We start from the raw sequence: 23,596 nt of genomic DNA, 5'->3' as shown, positions 1-23,596 counted from the left end.
ATTTCAAATGGGTGAAAATTCTCGATAAATGTAAAAATAAAACATTGATATTGCTCAAGAAATGATTAATTCTGCATGAGAGTAGAACATGTATAATACATTATGTTGCCTGTATAATGTCACATCCAAACATTCACATATTGAGAATAAAATTTGACTGAGCAGGAAGATAATGATGATGTTGATGATAACGATGACCATGATGCCAAGGTGAAGGATAGAATAAGATCCGCTAGCATATCATGCAGCTGTGGGATCTTAAATCAGGTTATGATAAATCATTTCAATCATTAAATTTGACAAGCACTTTAAATAAGCGAGGCAAAGCATCATGGCAACAACTAGTAATCTGGATATTTTCCGGTAGCTCTTGATCAGAGCAATCGCTGGGACTGAGAAAGTCCAGGCTGGGGATAAACCAGGCTAGCTCCAGTAACCAAGAAAGCCAGAGTAAGTAAGCCAAAGGCAAGTCTACAGCATAGCCCCAGAGACCAGCCAGCTTCAATTGCTCCTTTGACCAATAAAAAAAAAATTGCAGATCTATCCACTAATTCCTTTTTCGAGGATGGCAGATTCTGAAAGTGTTCAACTGTGTATCAACATGTGAATCAACATGTAGGCAAAGTCATATTAAAAAAAGGTCCAAGAAGTAGGTGCTATTGGGCTATTCCATTTAAAATCCACACTACCCCTGTGGAAGATTTTGGAAATATCTTCCACAGGGGAGTATGAATTTTAAATGGAATGAACACATTAGGCAGCTCCATTGAAACTCACCCTCCCTCTGTGGAAGATTCAGGTTGAATCTTTATCAGAGGGTGTATGAAATTCAAATGGAGCTGCCTAATGTGCTAATTCCATTTGAAATTCATACTCCCCCTGTGGAATATACTTCCAAAATCTTAAACAGGGGTAGTGTGGATTTTAAATGGAATAGCCCATTTTGTGTGTTGTATTTTTTTAAACCAGGTACACAAAGAGAAGAATCTTAAAACTTCTATACAGTCTACATAAGAATTCCTACATAACATAACCTGTATCAAATCTGAATAAATGATTCATAATTAAATCCTTGCAAAACATAACTTGGAAGTGCGACAATTTTCTAGAACGGGAAGTAAACCGCAACCGATCATTTCCGCTTAAAGGCTTCATCAAAATTCTTGTTAGCGGATAATCATACTTGAAGCATGTAGCACTGATTGATTGGTCATGCGATCCGATGATAGTCGCCAACCGCATTAAATAAACCCCACCCTGTTGGCACACTGCACATGTTCTTCAAGTGAAACCAGTTTTGACGTATTAAGTTTTTGTTTTAAGGTGTCACTATAACATTATATTTTTGTGTGAAAGCTAAGTAAGGTGTATAGCTTACCTTCCAGAACAATGCCTTTATCTTGGATGGTGTAAACCAAAGTTGCAAATGGTGCAATTGGAGACTTTGCTATCATAATCTGAAATCAAACCATGCAAAACAAATCCAATTCAATTAAATTCAAATCAATTTATCAACACATGTTTTCTCACAAAACTATTCACAAGATAAGATAATATTTTACAGATTTAGAATATATAATCTACAAACTGCAATATAACTAGAATGTTATACACCTAGATATAGCAAGGTATAAAACCATAATATCTTATGAAGTTTACAGTATTGGTCTGTAAACCCTCATCCCGAGTCATGTTTTGTAACACAAACTACGAAGGGGGTTATTGCAGCCCCCCTAATTTTGTACCGTTATATTTGGTGCCAATGTATAGCTATGGGTCGCATATTCATTATTTCCAAAATAAGCACAAACATTCCTACCGAATGTCACTATGACGTCATAATGTGAGCCTGCCCTGGCAAATTTGGGAAATTCTGGCTATGTACAAAAGTTTAGGCAAAATTGATTTTCAGCTAAAAATTGGGACAAAACTTTTATGAATTAAATGAGCACAAATGACGAATCTATGATAACATGAGGTTGTTTGGATGAAAAAGTTTTTTATGTTGGAAAAAAAACCTCAGGGGGCTGGTACAACTCTTCTTCTAGACTTGACAAACCCAACATCAGAATTTCATTTACCTATGGACACAGCTGGAGGAGGAGACTTTCTTTGCAAGTTGTGCAATTTACTAACTTGTCTGTGCATTCATTTTATCATTCGAAGGACAATTTTAATTTAAAGGACAAGTTTTTATTAGTGAACTATTGCATGACATGCCTCTGTAAAACATAATGTTCAATTTCTAAGAAAAACAAAGCCCTCATTTTTAATTTGTGAGTATTTTTGTAAAAAGGGTGTTTACATGAGGGTGTACATACAAGGCTATGAAGAGAGTGGCCATTGATGGCGTTATCACATCCCCTAAGTTTTATTGAGTTTTAGGCATACAGTAAAAAAACAGAATTTTGTTTTTTATATTTGCATAATATATGTTCACTAATATTAGCTCACTAATGAGACTTTGTCCTCAAAAAACAAATATCCAAAACCTTAAGGGGTGGGGTATGAACGTTTGGACAGTATTTATTGTGAGACATTCGAGCACATCAGACATATCGAATTGCATTCTGAATACGAAAAATGTCCTTCTGATATCAAATAATTTTGATTTTTGCAATTAGCAATGTAATACACATTTTATGGCAAATCATTAAAATTGATATTTTTGATATTTAACAGTACTTGAAGTAAACTTTATAAATCTGATGATTTATACTTAAAGTGTATGTAGGTGGGATGAAAAGCGACGATCAATTGACAATTTTGGCCTTTCATGTTGAAGATATGGATTTTTTTCCCAAAACACCAAAAAAATAGGTCTTTTTGGGAAAAAATCCATATCTTCAATATAAAAGGTCAAAATTTTCAATTGATCGTCGGCTTTTCCTCCCAGCTACATACACTTTAAGAATATATCATTAGATTTATAAAATTTATTTCGAGGACTGTTATATATCAAAATTTGAAAAATATCAAATTTTAATAATTTGTCATAAAATTTGTATTATATCGTGAATTTCAAAAATGAAAATTATTTGATATCAGAAAGACATGCTTCAGATTCAGAATGCAATTGATCGCCTGAGGTGCTCTCATGTCCCACAAAAATACTGTCGAACGCCATAAACGCTCATTCTAGATCCCTTAATACGTAAGAAACAAAAGTGATATTTTGTAAACTGCCTTCAACGATGCCTGCACATATACGATACTTGACATTGTCTGTAAATCAGTTTCATCATAAGCACCTTTAACTTTATCCTGATGTAACAACTCAATTGCCCTCCAGCAGCCATTCACAATAGATATCACCAGACCATGCAACCACCGGCCGCAACGACAAACCCATGCTTGCCTAAATTACTGACGCTCTAAGAAATCAAGAATGTTTCGCTTTGCATCTCAATTGGTGAATAAATTGTCACCTTTAATAACTTGGTGCAATGCTGCAACATAGAACATGGTCACATGTACAGGTTGGCTAGTGAAGTAGAGGCAAGTATCCCCTGGGCGAGTTCACTGATTGTATTCTGAGCCAAATGCGTTGACGTAATAAATTGGGGGAAGGGGTGGAATGAGTGCAAGTAAGCAGGTAGGTATATAGTTCAGTCAGAGATGGGGGGATACATGGGGAAATGAGGTTTTTGTAAATCTTCTTGGTGAAATTTAAATTTGGTAGAGTCTTAAAACATAAAACAGGATTGGGCAGAGCATTTAGAAAATGTGTTGATTTAACATTTGAGAAATAGACCGATTTATCACAATAATCTACTGAAGATGGCATAAATTTATAATGTGCTATCTACTGAAGATAGCATAAATTCACAATGTGCTATCTTTCTGAAGATAGCATACATTTATAATGTGCTATCTACTAAAGATAGCATCAATTCACAATGTGTTATCTACTGAAGATAGCATATATTTACAATGTGCTATCTACTGAAGATAGCATACATTTATAATTTACTATCTACTGAAGATAGCATATATTCACAATGTGTTATGTAATGAAGATAGCATAAATTCACAATGTGATATCTACTGTGGATAGTATAAATTCACAATGTGCTATCTTCTGAAGATAGCATATTTACTATCTACTGAAGATAGCATATATTCACAATGTGCTATCTACTGAAGATAGCATAAATTCACAATGTGCTATTTGCTGAAGATAGCATACATTTATAATGTGCTATCTACTGAAGATAGCATACATTCACAATGTGTTGTGTACTGAAGATAGCATATATTCAATGTGCTATCTACTGAAGATAGCATAAATTCACAATGTGCTATCTTCTGAAGATAGCATACATTTATAATGTATTATATACTTCATTAATATATTCTTGTTCATTGATTGGTTAAAAGCGGATCACATGACCAAAAATAGTTCTACCATCAGTACTCCTATCCGTAAATAGTACCTCTAAGCCGTAAATAGTATTTTCAATGTCCCGGATGAGCCGTAAATAGTACCTCCAAGCCGTAAATAGTACTTTTGACCATGCTCTTCAAGGCGTGCGCCAAGCATTCGATGCGACGGAACAGTTCACGCACGCTTGAAACTGCTATAGCGCCATTTCGCTGCTGTAATTGGTTAGCCCGATTTTAGGCTATTCGATTTTTGAAGGGTATGTTGTGCTTAAATTGGTCGTGCTGTTCACTCAGGATAGAAGCGGGAGAGTCAAAACGTCAAATGATTTTCTTTTAACAAATCAATGAACAAAGAACATATTAATGAAGTATATAAAACAAATATATACTGTTTTTATTCGAAAGTTCTGGTTAAAACTATGGTCCCTCGTTGAGATCAATTAATACTATTTTCCTTCGGGCTGCGCCTCAGGAAAATAGTACTATTGATCTCACCTCGGGCCCATAGTTTTAACCAGAACTTCTCATGGCAGTATATATTTGTATACTATCTACTAAAGATAGCATACATTCACAATGTGTTGTGTACTGAAGATAGTATAAATTCACAATGTGATATCTACTGTAGATAGCACACAATCAATGTGCTATCTACTGAAGATGGCATATATTCAATGTGCTATCTACTGAAGATAGCATAAATTAACAATGTGCTATCTTCTGAAGATAGCATACATTTATAATGTGCTATCTACTGAACTTTCTACTGAAGGTAGCATAAATTCACTATGTGCTATCTACTGAAGACAGTATAATTTCACAATGTGGTATCTACTGAAGATAGCATAAATTCACAATGTACTATCTACTGAAGATAGCACAAATTCACAATGTACTATCTTCTGAAGATAGCATACATCTATAATGTGCTATCTACTGAACTATCTACTGAAGGTAGCATAAATTCACAATGTGCTATCTACTGAAGACAGTATAATTTCACAATGTGGTATCTACTGAAGATAGCATAAATTCACAATGTACTATCTACTGAAGATAGCACAAATTCACAATGTACTATCTTCTGAAGATAGCATACATCTATAATGTGCTATCTACTGAACTATCTACTGAAGATAGCATAAATTCACAATGTGCTATCTACTGAAGATAGTATAATTACACAATGTGGCATCTACTGAAGATAGCATAAATTCACAATGTGCTATATACTGCAGATACTGAAGATAGCATAAATTCACAATGTTAATATACTGATGATAGCATAAATTCAGTGTCCTATCTACTGAAGATAGTATAAATTCATAATATGCTAGCTATGGAAGAAAAAAAAAGCATAAATTCACAATGTGTTATATACTGATGATAGTGTTAACTTACAAAGAGAAATGGAATAGGGAGATGTTATTAAAACAATAAATTAAAACCTTTATATGTGCCCATCCACCACAAACTGGTCGTAAAGTCGGCATTTACCATTTTGAGATACAATCAAAAACAATATATGGATTTCTATGTAAAATATATAAGAAATTTGACCTTTGATGAACCATAACTTCACTTCCAGATGTCAGATGAAGCTGGTTGAGGTGTCATTCTAAAGCTGAAAGTACATTGTTACAAAATCTGCAATAAACAGAAAATGGTCTAGAGCCGACTTTACAACCACTTCGTGGTGGATGGTCACATATAACCTGACATTTAAACGTTTTCTGCAAAACATTCTGTGTTTGCTGGAGAGACAGGACTGGCAATATCATTAATTTACAATGTGTTATCCAATGAAGGTAGCATAAATTCACAATGTGTTACATACTGATGATAACATCAGTTCACAATGTGTTATGTACTTCTCACTCAGGGTCAGATGGTGCAGGATTGCGCTGCTGTGGTCTTCACAAGAGTACGCCATCCACTTCTACCAAAAGCCAAATGTGTTGCATCATACATTCTGTGTGATGAAACATTCTTCACATCATTTGTCCAAGATGTTGATGGATGTCCCCTTCCACGATGGCTTTCCACGGCTCCCTGAAGAATCTGCATCTCAACTCCACCATCCTTTTTTACAATGTGGCCAAAGTAGTGCAATTTCCTCTCAATGATGGACTTTCTGATGTTTAAGTCTGTGCCAATCTTATTCAGGACCTAGATGTTTGTCTTCTTGTCTTTCCATGATACACCCAACATACAGCCTCCTATAGCACCACTTATGAAAGCATAAATCATAAGTTATGTACTTATGAAAGCATAAATTCACAATGTGTTCACAATCTACTGAAAATAGCAGGAATTCACACACAATGTGCTAAATACTGAAGATCGTATAAATTTGCAGTATGTTATAAACTGATGATAGCGTTTCACACAAAAAAGGATATGGAGAAATACAGGGTGGGAAATTCACAATGTGCTATCCACTGAAGATGACATAAATTCACAATGTGTTATGTACTGATGATAGCATAAATTCAAAATGTGCTATCTACTGAAGATAGCATAAATTCACTGTGCTATCTACTGAAGATAGCATAACTTCACAGTGTGCTATCTACTGAAGATAGCATACATTTTCAATGTGCTGTCTACTGAAGATAGCATAAATTCACTGTGCTATCTACTGAAGATAGCATAACTTCACAATATTTATGTACAGATGATTTCTTAATTTCAAATGTCTGATCTATTGAATATAGCATAAATTCACAATATGCTATCTACTGAAGATAACATAAATTCACAAGGTGCTATCTACTGAATGAAGATAGCATAAATTCACAATGTGTTATATACTGATGATAGTGTTAACTTACAAAGAGAGAAATGGATAGGGAGATGTTATTAAAACATTTATATAACCTTTATATAACCCAACATTTAAACGTTTTCTGCAAAACATTTTGTGTTTGCTGGGGAGACTACTGAAGATGGCATAAATTCACACTGCTATCTACTGAAGATGGCATAAATTCACAATGTGTTATATACTGTATGCTATCTACTGAAGATAGCATATATTCACACTGCTATCTGCTGATGATAGCATAACTTCACAATTTACTATCTACTGAACCTTACAAAAATTAATGTTCTGCATAAAATGTATACTTTACAGTAAAGTACAGTGGTAGAGAATAATGGGGCTTATGGTAGGTGAAGTGAGCATTTCCTTTTATGTGTTTTTTCAATGGCCATTAAAAACCAGTCGAAGGAGGAAAATCTTGTATAAAGGAAATTTGTTCCACTTAGTCATTCAAGATTTATTATTAATGGCGAAAATGATAAAGCATAAAGTAAAATCAAGAATATAAAATGAGAAAAAAAGTGAGTTTCAGATCAGGCCTGGTAGTTTTGATACACAGTAGAGCACATTATTTTGCAGCACAAAATTTCCAACATTAGAAAAGAACCATAAGTTTTGTGGCATGTAATTTTCACGAACTTGATATATTTTCTTTGAACATTCGCATCAATATTTTGGGAACCATGATCATTTTGGGAACCATGTCACCAGCAAAATCTATAAATTTTTCAAGTACATGAATTTTCATTTTATGCTTTAGTGCTTTGCAGTATATTACAGCATGCAAGAGATGATTTTTGTTGTTGTGGTCTTAATAAATGTTCAAGGTAGATTCCGTAGGTAGCTAGCTAGAATGCACGCATGCCAATCCGAACAGATGGTCAGAGACAAATTACATCAGACAGAAACCAATTACAAATCTTGTAATAATATGTCTAATGCTATATATGCAAGGGAAAGGACTTGCCTGGATTTAATGTATGACAACCAACACCAAAGGATTGAACAAAGAAAATGTAAGTTACATTATAAAAATTGACAAGTTATGTAGTATTGTCAACAACAAAAAGGTCAAAGGCATGGCTATAAATTATAGCAAACTGTGAGAAAAAATAATCATAGAATTGTATTAAACAACATTATTATGTTGAATGTATTGTCAAAATCAATGACAGCTGATGAAATTATGTGGAACTTTGAAAATAATAGCATCAATGAATTTAAAAATTCATGGTATCAGTGATGTAAGTGACACAAGGGTGACATTACAAAATTGAAGATGAAGTACCATAATTTGATCAGATACGGTCAGATCAGAATTACTTTTTCACACCCCCAAAAATGCCCCCACCCCAAAGTAAACATTAAAACCATTTGACTAGCATATACCCTTAATAATAAATGAGGGAGCTGTAGTCCCATGACTGAAAACATGATCATGACAAATTTATTTAATTATACATCAATAATGTAAATGACACTATATTGAGTACTATGCATTGTGAAAGGGTTTATACTAGTAATAATAATAATGGAATTGATTATAACTACAGAAAATTATGCCAGAAAAGATACATCAAACACAATTATTTTGAATTAAAACATTATTATTCTGTTTTGTTAGATGAAATATAACTCAATCCTCTTATTTGACCTACCTTTTAGAAAAAGTGTTAAAACATCTTCTGTGTTTTCTTAAAATAATGTTCACTAAATTCACAGATAAAAAGCTAAGCATTTAAAACCATATGTATAAGCTAAAATATCACTGGGTATGTTATAGAAGAACCTTTGCAAAAAAATGCATACTGATATTGGTCTTTTTCAAGGGGCGATTGTTCTAGCATACCAAAAAAAACATTTTAAGGTGACAAAAAATACCCTGTTCTACGGGCTAGACCCGATTTGAGTGTTTTCTTTTTAATATGTTGTTTGCATAATGTAAAATCAGCCATTTTTTTGGCCAAAAGTGGATTAAGTATGACGGAAATTACTGTATTCATGTGAAATTGGCTGTTTTAGGCAAAAAGTAGATTTATTTTGATGAAAAAAAAATGCAAGAGAAACAAGGGAAAAACTTGCCAAAAAATTGCAGTGATTTTAGAGTCATTTGCTAAATAACAAAATTAAAAAAACAAATACACCCAACTGACTGCCCCTACTTGATATGTCCATCAGCCAGTAAAAACAAGGTTTCCTTTTTCATCGCATAAAAACACACCTCTTTCTTTCTTAAAATTGATGGAATATAGAAATTAGAAGATAGCTGTACTATTTACCACCCACTGAAGTGTGTGTCATCTACTGTACTCAATGCTCAAAATTCATGGGGGCCAAGAGTGAGTCAACCCAAAATAAAATCTAACACATGACAAAACATACGCACATATGTGATGCGATCAAGCAGAAAACCCCATTGAAATTGAACAATCAGTTCCAAAGATATGTGCAATTAAAGAGTTTCCAAAACAATAGGAAACAAAAGGAAAAAATCCAACTAACAGAGCACATCCAGATCTTGCAAAATACATTTCTTGACTATCAACCCATGTTTAGCCGGTATATTCTCAAAATGAAAACAAAAGCAACCTGTAAGTAATGGGAATGTCCTTTGTTGAAATGAGGTGATGTATCATGTTGCAAAGAATTCTGGGAAGGGTAAGATATCTTCTTTGGGCCGAGCTAAAGGATTAAGATTGAGCTATTATGGCATACACACGGTGATGCAAAGTGCGCTTACTTATGGGAATTTACATGAGCTTAAGTTGGGATTTTATTGATGCACACAAAAAACAAACAATTCATTCCACCTATTACAAGTGAGACAAAGTATAGTATGATACACCCATTGGGATAGGGATGAGTTAGTTCATGACTAGAAATATCCTGACATTTGAAGGTAGTTCATAATTATCAAATATTGGTTGTGTAAACCAAAAGGAAAATTAGCTTTGGCATAATTAAACAGATACATGGTCACAGGTGTGATGATAGTGTAAAATATTGCAGAAAATAACAGTAGCAATGAATACCCATCTAACCATATAGACTGCAGAATTAGTTATATGCACTTCACTGAATATACCACATGATGACATCAGATGTTATAAAATGGGTTATTCAGTTGAAATCCATACACCCCCTATGGAAGATATTACCTTAATCTTCCACACAGGGAATATAGATTTCAAATTAGGTTACCTTAATGAGTGACTCTATTTGAAAGCTACATCCCATGTGTGGGAGATTATGGTAATGTCTTCCATACGGGGTGTACGGATATTAAATGGAATAGCCCAATGTGTGCCGGCAACACTACACAAGGTTGCCACAAATTTTCAGTCCATTTCGCTGGCTCAACACTTGAAATGGCACACAAATTTACAAAAATACGACAAAAATATAACTGGTCAGAAATCAATTTTTTTACAATTTGAGACAAAAATTAGTCTCAATTCAGGCCCGTACGTAGGATTCCATTTGGGGGGTGCTGATTTTGGAAAAGTGGACCTTTTTCAAAGGGGGGGGGGGCGATTTTGTGAAAAGTGGACAAAATTTGGACCTTTTTTGTCCAAAAAGCATAAAACACCTGATTTTTTTTGCTTCACGCCGCAATTTTGGGACTTTTGTATACTTTTCCAAATTTGGGGGTGCGTACGGGCCTGTCTCAATTGTAATTATTTTCTCTGAATTTGCTGTTCATTGTTGTTGTTTTTGCAGCAAAATTCACTGAAAATGAGCTAAATTAATGTTTTCCCACTCAATCTGAAAAATTGTGATGGCTCTACGATAGTTTAAGGTTAGCCCTCATTGGGCTACCAAATCACAGGTGTGGCAACTCTGACACTATGCTGAAAACTGCCATCAAAACTGAATTCATGATTCCAGCTGGGACATAATTTGAGTACTTTCATTTCCAGACAACAATGATAAAGATTTCAAAGTTCAAAACCTTTTTTGGCTTGATCTCAAAATTGGTTTTAAGTATAAAATGTATAAGTATAATATACAATTGAATATATGAATTCAAAACCCACCCAAGTCCATGGGAAGTGATTTTGAGAAAAAAAACTGTGTATCATTTTAATTCCTTCAGTTAGATTTACCAGGTCATTATGGTAAGTTTTATGTACAAATGAGTAGGTTAAACTGTATTAGGTATGACGATTAGCATTTCAGGGACTTTGTGGGGTTCATTTTAAATGCTGGACTTGGGTGGTTTTTTGAATCACATACAAAGACAATAATGTTGGAATGAGATTACCATTAGTAAGACAATACAAAATAAAGCACATAGGTATGTATAATGTTGATAAGCATTCTGCCATGTAATATAAACCACACACTTTCTTCTGCCACAATTTGATGTGATCAAGCAAAATGAGTCCGATACCAAAGATCCAAAACACGGAAGCATTGGTTTTTACACCCCCCCATGCATTTGCTATCATCAAATCAAATCATGAACTTTATATTGTGCCAAATTGGTTTTCAACTGCAAAATTCGGCAAATGTGTTCTCTGAAATCACCTGCTTTGCATGGAATCAACAAGTTTGGATGAAAGAATTATACCGCCACACATCTGATACCAACTGGTATTAAGTTGTCAATACTGATACATCTTGTTTGAGTAGTATCAGAGTACCAAGTATCAGGTATCATCCAATGCTATTCTATTCACACTGTCTCAAGTTAAAGCTAACCAGAAGCAGTGGATGGACATCTCTATTAAAGCAATTTAAACATACACTGTTCCTACAATACCATTATTTAACAAGGGTTATCGCCAATCAGGGTTACTAGGCGACAAAAAAACCCAAAAAATGTCATATAATGAGAGAAAATATGCCATTTCAAGTATCAAAACCCAAAATGTACTTTTTTGCTACATAAATAGGCCAATTTCAGTGATTTTCTCTCTGTGTCAGGTGGCGCTGTGTAGCGCTGCTGTGGTCTTCACAGTGATTTTAAAGCAGTCTTTTCAGATGCCACACAAACAAATAGTTCCTCGTCATATTTTCATGCATCACCCAGGCATATTAGTGGCATATGACCTATATAGTTCTAACACTTTCTGTTATCCTCAAGCGCAACATTGTATTGTATAGTACATGCCCAGTTTGAATTCCCTGATTTAGTTCAAAACTGGTTATAATAAGCATCTCTTTAAAATGTTACACATAAAGGTCAAAGACAATATGGAATTAGACCATAGATGTGTAGCAGTCCATTAAGTCATCCTTACCACCCAAGTAACACTTTATAGATGACAAAAAAAGTTCCACCTCACTTACACACCAATCATAGTTTAATTACTATAGCCGGCTGTTAATAAGGAAACACATGGTGCAGAACCAAGATGATTATTTTACACACACCTTAATAAGCAAGAGGATGTGACTATTTGTAAATTAGACGTTGCAGTATGTGACTTTGAATTATTCATTATATCTTATATAGAATAGCTGTCTACCTGTTCACAGACATTCCCTATGGGTTATGTATGGATGGAGCAACAACCTGCCTGGTACTAATCATCTACCTGTCATATCATTTACCAATAAACTTTTTTTTTATTAACCCATCATGGGTACTACTGTGCCTCTGATTGGCTAATTACACAATTTAACCATCTTAGTAACCAATCAAAATTGAGCTTTTATATCTCTTAGCAATTTAAAGCTGAAAACCCCCTTTTACCCTCCTGGCCATTCTTACCATATCTCTGATTGGCTCAATATGTGATATAAGTCTCTTTGTGACCAATCAAAATAGTTCTTAGAGGCCAGTAATTTACCTGGTAGTACACATGGGGTTACAGATTGGAATCATTCTGGAATACCCTTCACATATTAAAGTGCATTTTGGTGTGACAGGTATTCTGGAATTAAGCTTAAAGATATGCACAGTGTCACATTATGCAAGATATTAAAAATCAGGTTGCCATGACAGTGTCATCATGAAGACACATAAATGGTCAGAGTAGAACATGGGTAAAACAAACTGAACAAGTAATCAAACATTCTGCTCTATTCCTGATAAATTCTATATCCCTATGAAAGGTACAATTTGAATTAAGGGCAAAAGTTATACTTGAATTTATCTAATTTATCACCATTTTATATTTAGGAAGGCACAAATTTGTTTCCAGAGGCAAATGGATGGGAAACCTTGGGGATTTGGAAAATGTGGAATGTTACCATCTTCACCTGCAAATTTTGTTTTCATGATGCCTTCCATAGAAGGGCATGGGATGCATTTGGAATAGCCATTATATCACAATCCACAAACTTTATTTTTTGAAAATGAAATCTACCTGTCTTCTGTGTTCATCTAGGAATTGTAGAATCAACCTTGTATTTACATTATGGCTCCATGTATTGCCCAGTGCAGCTGTTACATAACTGCCTTCACCTTCTGCAAGATAAAACAAACAAACATATGAATCAAATACTCAGTAAAGTATCTAGATATTTGGTCACTGTGTATGCACTGAATGTGCATATGCTGCCATCTACTGAATTTTACACTGAAGAGATCTGGATATTTGATGCTATCGTCTGAAGATAAAACCTACAAGATCTATGCATTGCTACCAGCTAATGAAGATAGCAGTTTAATTGTCCTGCTATCTACTGAAGATATCACCACATAAGTGTGTATTTTCACAGACAGCAGCTTCAAATGTATGTGCCGCTGTCTACTGAAGATAACAATTTAAAGGTATACAAGCTGCTATCTTCTGACGATACCTTATTAGATGGAGCTTAAAACTATTGTTTACAGTTTCAGTGAATACACATATTTGTTTATCTACTTTTAAAATAATTTCAAAGAACTATGTATACTGCTAAAGTTTATTTGGCATATAATCTTTGAAAAGATGGTATTTTATTCAATCTATGATTGCAGACATACACAGGTGATGAGTGCAACCTGCTTGTAGTGCATTCAATTATTACATCACTTCTACAGCAAATAGGATGGGTAATCAGGTATCAGCATCTTACTCTAATTATTATACTTGAATAAGTTCTTTCTTCGCAGAAAAAAATATCAATTGCTATATGGTGTGTGTACGAATGAATGTAGAATTAAGGTACTTGCATCTTCACAAAATAACAAGAAATATATTTGTAATGTAGTCTTTAATAAATGTTGTTTGTATTCATTGGCTGTTATACATTGACACCGTACAATAAGACAACCTTTCACACTTTTGTACCTCACACAGCCTCCAACACACCTTCAAGGAAATCAAAACCATTTACTGCTACTACCGACCACTTAGCTCAATATCGCTTCAAGATCCGCATACAAATTAAACTGACCAATCCAGGGTACACAACATAAATTCAAATAAATGTTTGTATCAACTGATAGATTATTAACTATAGCAGGTGTCACATCAATTAATAATGTAATCAAATCATGCCATTTCTGGACAGTCTTTAATTTTTTTCTTATTTTTTTTTAGTATACCCATCTGAATAACTGATTGGCTGAATAGCCTGCGGTATTTGTTTAAGTGCCTAGTACAGGCTATTATGAAGGGTGTTAGACAGCTGTAACTATTCTCTACATGTCCACAGTCATTACATCATGTACAATCACACTCGTTTACAGAGGGAGGTTGCAACATTGATTCCACAGCTTCATCAACCAGGACATGGAAAGAACCGAGCCTCTCAAATATACTTCAACAATTCAACAGCCTATGAAAACTTTTAATTTTTTTTCATATCAAATCAATGATAATCAAATTTTTTCATATCATATTTAACAAAATATATCTATAAGAAAATTTGGGGATTTCCCAGAGTTGTTCTCAAGTGGTCAAATCAATGATAATCAATTTTTTCCATATCACATTTAACGAAATATATCCATAAGAAATTTAGGGGATTTCCCCGAGTTATTCTCAAGTGGTCCACAAATGCTACTGCCATGTGAACAAACCATTTTTTGTGATTCTTAAGTGCTGAGTTTAACTTATTTAATAGGTCCCAGTAAGCTTGCGGTTGTAATTCTAAAGCTGACATTGCATAGCAAAACTTGAGGATTCCAGTCTTCAATGGAGTCACATTGACACACAGTCAAGGATTCAGTTGACTTCGGAATCGCAATTCCCAAGTACTCCAATCCTCAAGAATTCTATGACTGCCTGAACACACATATTAAAATCTGAGACAAGAAAATTTGGGCAGTTTTAGGTAGTAGGTGGTTATATTTTTTCATATTATGTTTTGTACATCATATTGAGGACTACCCCAAAATAATATGTTAAGTTCAAAGTTTTGTGTTAAATTGCACTAGCAGTTTGATATTACAGCCCCCCCACACACACACACACAAAAAGGGGTTTTACAATGGCTCATATAGGACACTGTATGTGATAACCAACATGGGGGATGAGGCTATGACTCTCAATCCCAACATCTAAATGGAACATATCTCAGACCTAAACTTCATGGGGATTATGAGGAAAAATATAAATTTTCTGCACAGAGAAGATTTTGATTCTGATAACTCTTTCTGGGATTCTAACTAGGATGTATTTGACACACTTTCTTTGACAAGTGAGTACAAATCTGCAAATAGGTATACAAGTTCCTTGAACCTACCATCACAATATAAGTTTTTGTTTATCAACCTGATAAAGATAGCCTACAGTGGACCATGGTACTTTGCACCCTTAGAACTACCAGATAATATACTTTAAAGCATTGAATTGGTAAGGGTGTTCCAGTTTTGAAATATTTGTTTATGTACATGTGTACTATTTTGCTTCTTGACTTTGTAAAAGACAACCCAGAGATTTGGGTGTATCCTTGGTGCAAGACATTCATGAGTTGGACTAGTGTAAAGACTCCATTGAGTTATCCAGAGTTGCAACATGAAAATGAAAAGTGATTCCAGTGGCATCTACAGATACTGTTTGTTAGATCAACGAATTGATCAACTGGATAAATCAGGTGAGTTTGATTTACAGTATATCAGCTCTGATATTTTCATTATTATCAACTTTATATGGGGAACATGTAGCATGTGTAGAGGGTGAAATCAGGTCGGAAAATGTGCCAAAAATAGTGGGATTTTTCAGTGCTTTGTTTTTCAGCATATTAATTAAAGTACATTACAATTATATAAAAATCAGAATTTTGAAGGGAAAAAACAAGGGAACAAGCTTCGGCAAATGTTACAATATTGCTTAAAAAGGTGGTAGGTGTATGTGCAGTGCCTAAAATCATAATCCAAACGTGGACTTCTGTGTTAAATTATGACAGTTAAAGGACTAACCGTGAACCTGGTATTAAACCTATGATAGAGGACCCTACCCCTTATGCAAAGTTATGCTGTATAGCACCCTCTGCTGTTGTCTTATGACCATGGACATCCACGGTTTGCTATGTGTGGTTTTTCACTATCTAAGTGTGGACCCCGGTGTGGACACAAAGTCCATGTTTGTAGGTGAAAACAAATGCACCCCCACCACCCACATACACACCCCCACACACACTATTATTGGTAAACATGGGTAAATAAATAATTTTACAAAATACTATTGTGAATGGTCAGGATAATGCTCAGAACTATAAACTTTATCACATAGTCAGTAAACTTGTTGCCTTTTTTACTGTTCTTCCTATAGGGCGTACACCTTTATGGACTTTGCAAAAGCTCATGCAATTCAATGTTCAAGATGCCATAAAAAATCCACAAATATACAGGAACATCTACTCTGACAACAAAACCACTCTATTTGTACGGTACTTAGAACTGAACCCACTACCTGCATACTGGAAACAAACCACTAGACCACTGAGACTCAAAGTTTGGCCTAGCTATGTAGGGAGGACATCTTTAATCCGAGACGTTGAATATGTTGAACCTTACACTGGTGGACTTGTCGCAACAGGACTTATACATCTTGTGAAAATTGACTTGAAAACAAGACGGCCAGCCCAGATAGAACCAAGTGAAGTAGATCGGCGAGGGATCACACGAGACGTTCCACCAAAGAATTTTGTCTTGTCTCCAAAACCAGCGATTACACCTCTATATCAAGCAAATATTTTATCCAGCGATACAGACCATAATCGGCATTTGAATACAGCAAGTTACATCAAGCATTTTATGGATGCTGGAAGTCACGCCGCAAACGATGGAAAACTACCTTCCTTCCCAAGAGACCTTGTGTACTACGATGTAACAAAATTATCTGTTACCTTCATTGGTGAAGCACTGATAGATGATCAACTACAAATAGCATGCTGGGAAGATCCTAATGATGCAAAGTTATTGAATTTTGAAATGGTGAATAGGTCAAAGGTGATCAGTCAGTGTCAAGTTAAATTTGATGATGGTAGAGTTCGTAGTGAATATAGGAGCTTATCAAAGCTCTGATTGGTGAACTACATGCCTGTCCATGGATGTAAAATTACTAATGTGTACATATGTAAATATCTTATTCTGTCGGTCCAGCTTCTAGTCTTGGGCCCAAGCTTCACATGGCTCACGATTTGTAATAAACGACAGAAACCGGCTGTGAAGGAGACTATCATTGTTGTCACTCCAGTCCAAACTCAATTTCGGGAAAAACCAACACTCGACCATGGAATTTAATTGTCGGTTTGTCATTATATAAAACGATAAATCAAGTAAGTAACTTCCACTCTGAAAACTTAGAAACTTGTTTGATTCCACTGACTATTTGCGAATCGAAATATACACAACACCAATGACAGAAATCATCAACAAAAAATCAAACCAAGGACTTGTTTTCACTCAAATTTGAGTTGCATCATCATTTGGAAGTGATGTGGCACAGACCGACAGAATACTGAGAATTGTTGACAAACCATGGTTGGATCCTTTGAAAATGACACTTGGACAATCCAATCAACAGAATAATAATCAGAATTTTTTTGGGGTGTTCAGTGGTTTTTTTTGGGGGGTATCTTTAGAACTTTAATGATTGGTTGGTCTGAGTAGGGTGCAGCCAACTTGGGGATATCCTAACAATAAGGCTCAAGACCATCTTGGATGTGCAGTAAAGGTGAATTGAATTTTAAAATCTGTTTACATGTACAAGGAATGAAGAATAATTATTTGGAATGTTTAGGAAGTAATTGTAGTATGTTTTCCCTCGCTCGCACATCCCAGATGGCGGCCATGTGCTTGTACAATTATGCGCTATGACCAATGAGTGGGATTTTTCCATTGGCCGTTTATATAAGCGAAGTAAGTGTTAAGAAAACTTCACCAACATTATTAAAAATATAATTACTTCACCCCCTATAGATGCTAACAATAAAAAAAAATCAATTTCTTCTAGTGAATATCCACACCAATGTTGCCCATCATTGATTGTCCTGTCTGGTGACCTGCACCTGTGAGCTTTCTGACCACTGCAATAACATCACAACTCTGGACAGAGGCCCATGAGTTACATCTGCTGTGTAGTTCTGATGATCAGAAAGCAACCACCAACTTTCTCCCTTTACCTACCACAACAAATTCCAGAGGAAGTGGTGCTTATATATACATGTAGACAGACCTTTTGTATGATAATTTGTAGACATTTACTTTATGAGCTTACTGTTTCCACCTGGGTCTCAATTATCATTTTCTCACATAAACTGTTTTTATATCAATATTAAAGGCCCTATCAGTGATCCCATCAAAAGTGAGAGTGATATTAAATTTTCTTTAAAGAATAGCTTAAGGGATGGGGTATGGACGTTTGGACAGTATTTTTTGTGGGACATGAGAGCACACCAGGCATATCGAATTGCATTCTGAATACGAAGAATGTTCTTCTGATATTAAAAAATTTAGATTTGTTGAAATTTATGATATAATACGCATTTATGGCAAATGATTAAAAAATTATATTTTTGATATTTAACAGTCCTCGAAGTAAACTTTATAAATCTAATGATATGTACTTAAAGTGTATGTAGCTGGGAAGAAAAGCCGACGATCAATTGAACATTTTGACCTTTCGTATTGAAGATATGGAATTTTTTCCCCAAAACACCAAAAAAATTAGGTCTTTTGGGGAAAAAAAAAGGATATCAATATTCGTGAAAACGTCGCTAAACGTTAATATCCCATTCCTTAAAGCCATAATGCGATGCCCTCAATTTTTTTATTTCTACACAATTTAACGCCCAATGATGTACTTTAATATCCTATGAAATGCTTTGATTACAGTAAAATTAGGATTTATAATAAAACCGTTTATTTGCCAACGCATTGGAATGTAGCAGCAATTTTTCTAATTTGTTCGACCCAAAATTTCAAAAAGGACAGTGATAGTGAAAAACAACATTTGAGAAAAAAGATGAAAATCTTTTTATTTTTAATGCAAATCGCACATTAATTGAAATGTCTATTTAATGCTCTCAACATTTAAAATGTCAATGGTTACTATACATAGAGCGCGCTTGCACAAAAGGATGATAAAAATGACCTGCATTGAGAATCAGTCAAGTGTGGTGGAGGACAAACAAACTATTATCATCCTCTGTGAATCTTTGGCGTGTTATTCAAACCCATGCTTTGTAAGGAATATTAGCACTCTGTAGGTGATATTTCATTTTCACATGCTCCAATATCGTTGTTGTGCCTCCAGGGCTCCTTAGTCCGAAGGCTCCTTAGTCCGAAGGTTCGCTAGTCCGAACACATAATTTACCATTCTCTAGTCCAAATTCTGAAAAAGGTTCGCTAGTCCGAATATCAGGTTCTATATTCCGAATATAAAATAAGGCTTGCTAACCCTAACCCTAACCATAACCCTAACCCTAAACCCTTATTCTATATTCAGACTAGTGACCCTTCAGACTAGAGAGAAGTCACAACCAACTGGTCACCCCCACCCATCACAGGTATGAGAGATAGTCAACTGGCTAACTCATTTGCGCAAACAAGTGGCTTATCCTATACAGTACACAAAAGAATTAGGGTACCAGTTATGGGTGTCACCCCGGTATATCCTAAACAAAGACAGATATGTCATAATTGAAATGCATCAAATGCTCAAATTTAATACCTCATTCATTGAAATCGTTCAAGAAATAAAGACACAACGATCCAAAAACCCAAGGAAGATGCAAATTCAAAACCCAAGGAAGATGCAAATTCAAAAGTTGCAGTTTGCTCCATTGGATGCCTTATTGATTTGTACACAAAGCGTTCTTGAACACAAAAGTGCAACTTGTGATTTTGTTTCTTCCTTAGGTTTTAGATCGCCGTTTCTTTAATTCTTAACCAATTTCAACAAATGAGATTTAAATCAGAGCTAAAGAGTACAGGTAGTGGCTGCTTGTTCATTTTGACATATTTGTCTTTGTATAAGATATATAGGGGTGAACTTAATTGGTACCTTCATTCTTTTGCGCACTGTAGCATATTAATACTCTAGAATCCTTGGTTATCCATGCAATGAGCTATTCTAGTTGATATCCATACACACCCTATGGATAATGGAAGACATGACCTAAATCTCCCACACAAGGAGTGTGAATTTCAAATGGGACTACCTAAATGAGTGATTCCATTTGAAATCTATGTTCCATGTGTGGGAGATTAAGGTCATGTCTTCCATGGGGGGTGTATGGATTTCAACTGGAGCAGCCCAATTGAATCCAACCTAATTGACCTAATTCTCTGGCCTAATTCATTAATGGTTAGCGGTCAATTTTATGGTAAATTAAATAATTTGTTAATTAGAGCCAATATCAATACTTAATTACTTTAAGTGCATATGGCTACCTGTCTCCAATCCACATTGAATTAATTATGAAGTGTTAACCATTGCATAAAGGTGAGTAAATTATTATTTTCCCCTAAAGTAACCTTAATCATTTCATACTATATTCGCACCAGAGCGAAACATCCAGTATTAATTAATCTTAACCATATTTCAATTTTGGAATGGATTAATATATAATTGGCCTAAATATGCAGAGCTATGCAGATAAGCTGACTGAAATTCATTAATATGCAAATAATTTGGCACAAAAATGTAAATTAACACTCATCTTTTACCACCCTATACAGGGGGGGCCGGCCAAGATTGGCTGAATTTTGACGTCGTCATTGGTTTTGCACGTAAACACAAAAATGTCTCAAATAATTCCAAAAGTGTATGCATGTTATCAAGCACTATTTTATCAGTCTAAATCCGTTGAGGTTCGACAATGAACCTCATTGTAAGTACTGTTTTTTTAAATTTTTTGTATGAATAACGCACGATATGTTACGATATGTACTGAAAATTCCCCCCACATATACCAATGCGACCTTGTGGTGTAATGGTTAAGAGTCTCGCCTCCCACGCAGAGGGTCCCGAGATCGATTCCCACCCTCGGCAATGATTAAAAAATTTTCTTCTTCTTTTTTCTTTGAATCTGAAATTATTTATTTTCATGTGAAAATGTATACATTGCACTGGGAAATATATTTTGTGCATTTTTTTTCTGTAATGGGGCCAATAGAGCTAAAAACGCATGGCTCGGGAAAAAATGATAGCGTCCAACGTGCAGGCAGTGTTGCCGTCATATTGTCTGTTTTGTTTACGCTTTTGGCTGTTGCCACATTGAATAATGTCGTCCACCGTCGTCTGACCCTATACTAGCAATGTGCACCTTTGAATTAATGTGCTTTTTTGGTGGTCAAGTACAGCTCTACCTCTGCAAATTTTTTCTCCATAGACCTTTTTGTAAAATGATTTCAACATGGTCTTTTGACCTGATACCTGGGTGCACCCCATAGACACTATCTATAGCCAATATTATGTGACCCGTTCTAACAAAACCAGGAACAAGACGCATTTTTGACATTTCATGATTTGAATAAAAATGTAAGCACTAGACAATAAGCTTTAAAATGATACCAAAATTATATAAATAGCATCAATACTTTTCAAGATGTGGAAAATTTTGTAAATGATACCTTGATATTTTTGCCAAATTGCTATTCTGAGTAATGGACCAATTAGTTTCCTGCTTTACACAAGATTGGATAGGGCCTATCATAGTTCAACTGTTATTTATTGATTAAACAAACCTCTTTTTGAAAAGTACTTTCAAGGATTTTAAAGTCCACTTAATCTCACAGTCAAATACCATGAAATTACGAATTCCAAAATTTCATTTTTTATGTGAATGTCATCTTTAAAGACCTATAACCAAAAAAAACATGTCTGGCGACTTGTTCCAGGTTTTGTTGGAGCTGGTCACATACATGCAATGAATGTTGACCCAAGTGAGCCCTGCGCAATCTAAAACTGGTCAAGTAATGTCATTGGCAGGACTGTTTGTGTTGGAAGTTGGAAAGATGGAACCAAATGCAAAATTGCTGGTTGAATAAAGAAGTCAAATGCAAAGCCTTACTGTGTGTTTGAAAGGGTATCAGAAACTAATGTGCGTAGTCATGTGAAATTGGATACATGCAATGGTGCTATGCAATCAGCCACTGTTGGACCTTTCAAAGTGGGCTAAAAATGCAATAAAAACAGAAATCCAATATAACACATAGCATTTTTAACTAAAAAAAGAAAGAACCCTGTGTGTTTGGACCAAGCAATTCAACAGTAGTGAAGCTGCAGGTGATGTCGGCACTATTGCTGTCAATCAATGCACATTTATTACTAAATATCATTGATTGCTAGTACATTATTCACAATTATTGCTGCTCACTTCAATTAGACAGATTATAATTGATTTTATCCAATAATAACTATAAGGTTTCACTACTTGTCCAAATGATGTACTCTTATCCAGTCATTAATAATAGTTGCTCACTTAAGGCCAATAAATAAAGTTTGCTTGACCTCAAATCACTTTCAGAAATTCGGTCGGTCGGACGAGATATTTTTTTTTTGCTTTGCTGTTTTTCCAGGTAACACAGCAAAGTCCCGCGTATTTCGGTCGGACAAGGACTCTCAGGACAAGCAAACATGTTTTTTTTTTGCCTAATGGCTAATCACTCCTTCCAAACCAGAAACATAATCCAAATTGTGCTACTCTTTAGAAATTTACAAAGCACAAAGCAACAAATTTTTGTAATTAAACAGCAATGGTCATCAACAGTGGTCTACAGGCTATTGTTTAATAAATAACCATCTTTTTCTTTCAACCAAAACTATATCTTAGGTGTTAATATGTTTGAGATTTTGTGGAAATGGGTCAGATTTGGTTTTCTGAAAATTCCCATTTACTATAAGAATCAGGTTTAGAGTTTTTAGAGGATTGATTTGGAAAAGGGCTGATGTGGGAGTGTCTCGAAAGGATGTAAACAGTTTGTTTATTATGTTATATTTCAACATTTCATGTGATACACAAAAACAAACAAACAAACAGCAAATGTCTTGACCA

At 34.9% G+C, this 23,596-nt stretch overlaps 1 protein-coding gene across 1 annotated transcript in view; it reads right to left on the bottom strand.

The window, feature by feature from the left end:
• Positions 1-23,596, bottom strand: part of LOC140152997 (DNA repair protein RAD51 homolog 2-like) — a 241,438-nt gene that overhangs the window by 30,301 nt on the left and 187,541 nt on the right. The window contains exons 9-10 of the mRNA XM_072175567.1: positions 13,528-13,628; positions 1,379-1,457 (exon numbers count right to left, since the gene is read on the bottom strand). Of these exons, the coding sequence (XP_072031668.1) occupies positions 1,379-1,457; positions 13,528-13,628 (180 nt within the window). The remainder of the gene's footprint in view (positions 1-1,378; positions 1,458-13,527; positions 13,629-23,596) is intronic.

The sequence above is a fragment of the Amphiura filiformis genome, chromosome 5, assembly GCF_039555335.1.
Source record: "Amphiura filiformis chromosome 5, Afil_fr2py, whole genome shotgun sequence".
Lineage (NCBI taxonomy): Eukaryota > Metazoa > Echinodermata > Ophiuroidea > Amphilepidida > Amphiuridae > Amphiura > Amphiura filiformis.
This window is presented reverse-complemented; position numbering and strand designations above follow the sequence as displayed.